An 8,264-nucleotide genomic window follows, 5' to 3' on the forward strand; every position below is an offset into this window, starting at 1 on the left:
TAATTATATAAAAATGATGACATTTATTTTATTCCAATATTTTTAATCATTCCTTAATACTAAACTTAAAGTTTTTTTTTATTATGACTTATATAACTAAAAATTTTACCAACTCATAAATTTAACTTTAATATAAATTTAAAATAATATTAATTATATATGCAATAATATGAATAGAAGATTGTCATAGTATAAATATGTTTACTAAATTATATAATATAAAAATTCATCATAACAATAAATATTACATACCACCAAAGTTTTGCTTTATCAAATTTTCTTCTCAACGTCTCTCTTTGCACTCAACTTTAATATAATATTTTTCTTACTATATAAAAATACAAAACAATATAAATAAAAGAATTACTCATAATTGAGGTTAATATAAGGATTGTGGGCTTTGATTTGCACTTTTATACCACTTCTTTCAGTTTAGAACACGACAGAATCTCCAACTTCTCGAGGCATGCCATGCCTCCCTCCTCCAATTCTGAGAACTCCTCTAATTGATAGAATTCTTCAATTCTGAAGAAGCGGAGGCGTGGAAACCCCCCGGACTTTCCAAACGCCTTTGGCAATTCTCTGCACCTCCCATTCCCTTTCAAGTACAACAAGACTAGATTAGGCAGTCTTTGTAACTCCGGATAATCACTACATTCACACTCTAGTAATTGCAATTCCCTCAAATTTGCCAAATCACATGTCCAACTTGGCACTGCAAACTTTGCTAGTCGAAGACTTTCCAGATGTTTCATTGCTCTCATATTCTCCGGAATATGCGGTAGATCGATTTCTGACCCAACTGGCAATATTCTACTTTTGACTAGCAGACGACGCATCTTCACCAGGTTCGCAAGGATCCCCATCGTCTTCAATTCCACCTCATTCTGAATAGATAACCATAGTTCCTGAAGCTGAGTCATATTGCCCAAATCCTCTAACCTCATCAATTCTTCCCCTTCTTGTATGGAGTTGGACAGCTGCAACGGCCATGTTCGCAGTGTTCTCAGAGAGCCCAGCTTTGATATTCCCTTCGGGATGCAGCTAACAAACATGCATTCTAAATGCTGAAGACATCTAAGGTCACTTATCCATGCTGGTAATCGCCGGCATCTCTCATGTAAAGCCAAAAACAAGAGGCTTTTCAGATGTCTCACGCACTTTGGAACCTCATAAATCCGTGTCTTTCTTAAGTTCAAGACTTTAAGAAGTTTCATCTTTCCAACGGACGCAGGCAATGTAGAGATGTTTGTGAAGCTCAAATCTAGAACGCGCAGTCCTCTCATAGCCATAAACAACTTTTCTGGAATGCTTGTAATCTCCTCATTTTGAGAGAGTGAGAATGTGCGGAGACAAAGAGGATGGGTCTCTGAGATGGCATTATCATCTACATCTTTCTTGGCCAGTAAAACCCGACACCAGGCAGTGCCATCACCATCACTTGTATTTGTAGAGGCTTCCTCAACAGAAAGAGCACATTTATTTTCTTTCGATATGTGCATGGCCAAATCTAACAGCAAATCATGAATTTTGCAATGTTTTCTTAGCTCATAATAATCCTTCAAATCTTCAGAAATCTCAAGCAGACACAGATTGGCAAGTTGTTGTAAAGAATCCCATGCCACATCCAATTGGTCCTCTCCTGCAGGGATAAATCCTTCTCCAATCCAAAGATTGACCAGATACTCAGGATCTATCTGCTCATCCTCAGGAAAGAAGGAAAGATATGCAAAGCAGGCTTTAAAGCGTGCGGGCAAAGAGTCATAACTCAATTTCAGAATACCCATGATAGGGTCATCATTGTCACCAACAGAAATAATTACCTGTTCCAGCTGACGGAGCTTCAACTCCCATTTGTCGAGACTTTTGTTGGCTAGAGATGCTGCTATTGTTTTCACAGCCAGAGGCAAATTTCCACATTGCTTCACAATCTTACGACCCACCTCTTTTAGCAGCTGCTGCTGCGGCTCTATATTTTCCTCGAATCCTCCAAATGCATAAACACAAAAAAGCCTCCAACTCTCTTCATCTGACATATGTTTCATCTCATACATATGAGCATTCAAATTTGTAGAAACCACCTTGCTTCGTGTGGTAACCACAATTTTACATTGGCTATTAATGTTTCCACTTGGGAGGCCAAGTTTAGTTAAGAAGTCTTCTTCTCTGGAAGCCCTCCACACATCATCTAACACAACAAGACACCTTTTACCTTGCAAACTTTCATGAATCTTCTCTGCAGCTTTAGGTTCACTTAGTCTATCTAAACTTAAACCTAAGTCGGAGGCTATGTCACATTGCAGCTTTGAAATAGAATAGGACTGAGAAACTGAAAGCCATATGCATTTCTCGTACCTTTCTTTTGCCTTTTTGTAAACATTTTGAAGAAGATAGGTCTTGCCTATCCCGCCCATCCCAACCACAGCAATAACTGGAAAGGCTGGGTCATTCAACAAGCTGAGTATGTCATCAACCTTGGACTCTATTCCCACTGGATGTGAATCGCTGGGCAGAAGACTAGACCTCTTCAAGTATTCTACAGCTGCAATTTGAGATGTACTGGGCATTAATGCTTCATCTGCAGCCAAAACTGAACGATGTAGACTCAGCTGGTTGGCCCGTTCAGTAATAGATCTCATGCGACCCTTGATGTCTCTAATTTGCCGCCCTATTTTGTAACGAAAAATCCATTGACGATAACTCAACCCAAAGGATCGATCATACATAGATTGAATAGCACATTCTTCAAAGATGTCCTCTGCGCGCATGGCAATATAACGAATGTTCTCGAGCCATTGTTTGACATCATCCTTATGACTAGACTGGTGATCAGCATCTTGCAGAAAAGCCCTCACAGATCTGAGTTCCGCCTTCAACCATCTGAAATCCTTTCTTAAGTTCACCACCGGCTTTGCTGCTTCAGCTAATTTCTGAATGGCCATCTCAACAGCCATCTCACAAATCTTTCCGACAACAGCTCCTCCAATTACAGATTCCATTTTAAAAAATAAGAGTGAAGCTAAAATTCCTCTCTGAAGTTTCTTTGCGCACAAAATAAAGTCCCCAAAAGACTCAAGAAACTAGAATTGTCAACAACACCAAAAACAATACAGACTTGATAAGCTCATTTAAAAACCTGGCATTTATAGCACCAACAATGGTTAAGGTGGAAGCTACTGGATTATTCTTTACTTGAAACAATGCTTTGCTTGCGACTTACGGATAGACTTTATTATATTCTTTAACCCGAATAAGATAAATGAGAGACAGACGGAAAAGCATAAAGAGTAAACAGAATATTGCCAGCTGCAGCAAAGTAGCATTACCTACATAAAATATATAATGGGGAAAAAATTATTTACATAAATATCAATTTTTTGAGTGGCCGTAATTTAAAGAGCATAAAGTAAAAGAGAGAATTTGAAGGGCCTGCAAATTTTGCAGAGAACTTGAATTATTGGACTGTAATGATTAAAGTAATTTAAAGAACATAAAGTAAAAGAGAGAATTTGAAGGGCCTACAAACTTGAATTATTGGACTGTAATAATTAAAGTAATTTAAAGAGCATAAAGTAAAAGAGATAATTTGAAGGGTCTACAAATTTTGGAGAAAATTTGAATTATTACATTGTAATAATTAAAGCAAGGAATGCCATTCTAATGTATTTTAAAGCAAACATACAAATTATAGAGACATTCTTTTCACTTTGATCAGTATGCTCATTATAATCAATTATGTTCTAGAACGTTGTATTCAAACAAAGCTTTCATGAATCAATTAACATTTTTTTTTTTTCAAAGCAAGGGAATAAAGAAAAGAAAAAGTTGTAAATCAAAGTCACAAAGAATTTATTTTCGATAGTATAAATATTTTGTATTTATGAAAAAGCAAGATATCCAATTCTTAGGCCATAAGTAAAGGAGAAACCACTACACTGTATATTCTCAATAGTTTAGAGTATATTTATTTATTTTACAATTTTTTTATTGTCAATTATTATTTATATATCTTTTGATTTTTATTGTGATATTTATTGTATTTTTTACTAAGTGTGTCACCATATAATTTAGTAACATTTTTTTGGAAATTTTAGAAATTTGAGTCTTTCAAAATAAGTTCTTAAAACAAATTATCAAAGTCAAAGTCAAAATTTCATATTTAGATCCATTTATTAAGAGTCATGGTTCCAAGAAACTTATTTTTTTTAGAAAGAAGCGTTAACCTATAATTACAATGAGTATGAATTTATGTATAGAGATATTTCAAATAAGAAAAGAATTCAAGATTTAGATAAGAAAGCTAATCAAATTGTTCAAGAGAAGTTTCTAGTTGAAACATTACCATTGCCTTTCATGCTATGGTCCATTCCCAAAATTTTGCATAGTGGCTAGCTGAATTAAGAGCAACACAAGGTAATTTTATCCATGAAATATTTTTCTCCAATTATTATATCCATATTAAAAATTTACAAATATTTTCTTATTTAAAATAGAAAAATATAAGCATCCAATAAATAATAATTACTTTTTATAAATGACAATAATTATCATTTGTTTTGGTGAATTTCAAATATTTTATTTTATATATATAAATAAAATTGTTGATTATATTTAAAAATTTATATATCTAAAAATCAAGATAATTGATAATTAAAATTTTCACAATCATTTTACACTTTAAAACACAATTATATAAAATTTGATGATATGAATTTTATTTAAATAGTGCTACTTTTTAAGTTTCTTTAATTTAATTTAATACAAACTCATTTCTAAATTTTTTATGTGACTATAATTTATACCAATTCATATATAAATTTAAATTTAATATAAATTCAAAATAACATTAAAAATAGAATAATAAAAATATAATTATTAAGTATCATAATATAACATTACATTAGAAGAATCATAGATTATCACAATTACATTGAAACAAACCTTCAACTTTATGCTGTTGTTCTTCTCAGCCAGTCTCCTCACCCTCAACTTTAATATAATTTAACTATTATAAAATCTTAAAACAATATTTATTTCAATATGCACTTTACTAGAAGAAATGCTTTTCTTGGGAGTTACGTATACACACTATTATATTCTTTAACCCGAATAAGATTATGGGCGACAGATGGCAAAGTAAAAGGGCTAAAGTAATGCGAGTTACTGTGCGGCCGAAATTGAGGGCGAATTTCCGTACAAGATTTTATCTTTTTTGTGGAAAATATTACATTAATATAAATAATCTAGGTTAAATTATATATCTTTTCAATGGTCTAAAGATTATTCATTAACAGCAAGAAAGAAGTCTAGTTCTTTGTATAGGCGATTTGAAAAGAGCAACTAAGATTTAGGCAAAAGGAGGAAGAATTGTTTAGAAGTTCTTATCTAATATTAGTTATATTAGATATATAAAAACAAAATGTATTGTTCGTGATATTTCAAATCTACTGATTATGATAATGTTAAGAAATATTTTTTATTAATTTATGTTCATGATGCTATTACATTTATTGAATTCTAAATTTTTATTTGTCGAATTAATTATTAAATAGAATTAAAAAATTTAATATTTATATTTATTTTTTATTTTAAATAATTTAATAATATCTTAAATTTGAATTTTTTTTTTAATATTTTAATTTATTTAAAAACCGTTTGATTTCGAACTGTGCAGGATTTATAAATATAGATGACACTCAGTTTTTAGAGACCAATGCAAATATTGCAAGCTGGCAAAATGTGTACATTTTTGCTTTTGTCGCCACTCAATTTTTTTCACCATAAAACGTGTCAACCGGCTTGTCATTAAATTAATATTTTTCATAAATACTTTTAGTAGCACAACTTTTTTATTTTTTATTTTTAATTATTCAATACTTATAGGAATAAAAATAAATGTTAATACTCCTTTCAATAATTTAATAATTAAAACTAAAAATTAAATTTGATGGATAATTATATTTATTTAATTTAAATTGTTAATGTTATTTTTTAATTATTTTGAACAAATTTTATTTATTTTTTGTGATTTTATTATATGTTTTCTAATGATTTTAATATATTTTTATTGTGTTTAGTATTGCTTGAAAATATATTTTTTGATTATTTAAATATTATAAAGAAAATACAATTAACTTAAATAATAGAATTGGGTAAATTTGTAACAATGTTAATTTCAAGAAACTAAAATAAAAAAATAATATATTTAATTCTTATAACTATTTAAACTTGCAGGAGATTTCATTTAATTATAATATTATATTTATATAAGCTTTATTGAAATATTATTTTTTATTTTATAGATTTCAATAATTATTATATTATAAAATATAGAAATAATTATATATATGAAAACTTTCATAATATTATTTAAAAAAATATTAAATAAAAAATATTTTTAATTTGAGGCAATGATCATTTTTACACATTCACATTTATATTCTTTTCATGATTTTGTCATAAAAGAATTGTGATAGTGAAATATATAATTCTTTATTTATTTTTTGTTGGAAAAAGAAATAAGACTTAAATATGATGGGCATGCAATATTTAATATGTGAAACACACTCAAAATTTAGAAGGAAAGGTTGTATAGATATTATAAAAATATAAAATAATAATTTTATAAAGTATTCAAAATTTGTCTCACAAATAACATTGATTTCTATATATATATATATATATATATATATATAGTAAAAGTTATATCTTTTTATTATTAGTACTTGTCGTTAGGCAATACTATTGTAATGAAAATTCATTTGTTGTGCTTATATGGTTATTAAAAAAAATTATTTAGACCAATAAAAAGCAATTATTTTTCTTTCTTTAAAATTTTTTAATTTATTTTATAGTATAGATGCACATTTGTTAACATTATAATTTACAAAAATTATTTTTGTTGCAAACTAATATCGTTTTGCCTCTTATAGGCGGGTTTCTCGGAACAAAGCATAATCTCAAAAACTCAAAATAACATTTATCATATCAATAAAAATTAACACAAGGAACACACGAGTGGTAATTACATATTTTCTTCACTACTAAAAACTTTCACATATCATAACTAAAATATAGTTATTAATATGTTATTCATGAAATATTTTATAATTATAGATATTATTGTTTTAAAATCCCCCAAACTTTGCATGTATCATGACAAAGTTTATAATATAGATAAAAAAAGATAGGTCTCAATGCGATAACAAATTGTATAAATAATATAAAAAAAAAAATTAAATTAAAAATATATTAGTTACAATTAATAAATTACTATTTAAACTACAAATTAACAAAAAATAATAATATAAAACAAAATAAATTAAATTTAAGAATATATTAGTTACAATTAATAAATTACTATTTCAACTACAAATTAACAAGGCAAGTACTCGCCACTATGTGGCACTTGTTTATTTTATTTTCTATATACTTTTTAAAACGTCTTATTATTTAAATAAATAAAATAAAGAAATAATTTAATTTTATGTAAATAACTTTTTGGATATATATTTTATTTCTATTTTTATAACGTAAATTTATTTTTAAAACAATATTATAATTACATTTATTTTATTTATTATATTCTATAATAATGAGTGCAATACGTGATATTTCAAATCTATTGATTATGATAATGTTAAGAAATATTTTTTATTAATTTATGTTCATGATGCTATTACATTAATTGAATTCTAAATTTTTATTTGTCGAATTAATTATTAAATAGAATTAAAAAATTTAATATTTATATTTATTTTTTATTTTAAATAATTTAATAATATCTTAAATTTGAATTTGAATTTTTAATATTTTAATTTATTTAAAAACCGTTTGATTTTGAACTGTGCAGGATTTATAAATATAGATGACACTCAGTTTTTAGAGACCAATGCAAATATTGCAAGCTGGCAAAATGTGTACATTTTTGCTTTTGTCGCCACTCAATTTTTTTCAATCACCTCTCTCTCTCTCTCTCTCTCTCTCTCTCTCTCTCTCTCTCTCTCTCTCTCTCTCTCTCTCTCTCTCTCTCTCTCTCTCTCTCTCTCTCTCTCTCTCTCTCTCTCTCTCTCTCTCTATATATATATATATATATATATATATATATATATATATATATATATATATCAGCTCCTATATCTTTACCTTTCTATCTCCCCATCTCACTCTCTCTCATTATCTCCTTTTTCCTATCTCTATTCATCGATATCCCTCTTACTCTCTATTAGAGTTATCTTGTATTAGCTAATAACTATTTATTTAAT

The 8,264-nt window shown here is 28.2% G+C and overlaps 1 protein-coding gene across 1 annotated transcript; it reads right to left on the bottom strand.

Annotated features, from left to right (window-relative positions):
- Positions 1-262: 262 nt before the first annotated feature.
- On the bottom strand, positions 263-3,160 carry LOC131077620 (disease resistance RPP13-like protein 4). The gene has a single exon (XM_058015154.2). The coding sequence runs from the start codon at positions 2,997-2,999 to the stop codon at positions 414-416; it is 2,586 nt and encodes an 861-aa protein (XP_057871137.2). The 5' UTR covers positions 3,000-3,160; the 3' UTR covers positions 263-413.
- Between the last annotated feature and the right edge of the window lie 5,104 nt (positions 3,161-8,264).

Source organism: Cryptomeria japonica, chromosome 6 (assembly GCF_030272615.1).
Source record: "Cryptomeria japonica chromosome 6, Sugi_1.0, whole genome shotgun sequence".
NCBI classification, from domain to species: domain Eukaryota; kingdom Viridiplantae; phylum Streptophyta; class Pinopsida; order Cupressales; family Cupressaceae; genus Cryptomeria; species Cryptomeria japonica.

Excerpts from the sequence above, each read along its gene's own strand:
- LOC131077620 (XM_058015154.2), bottom strand. The coding sequence starts at position 2,999 with ATGGAATCTGTAATTGGAGGAGCTGTTGTCGGAAAGATTTGTGAGATG.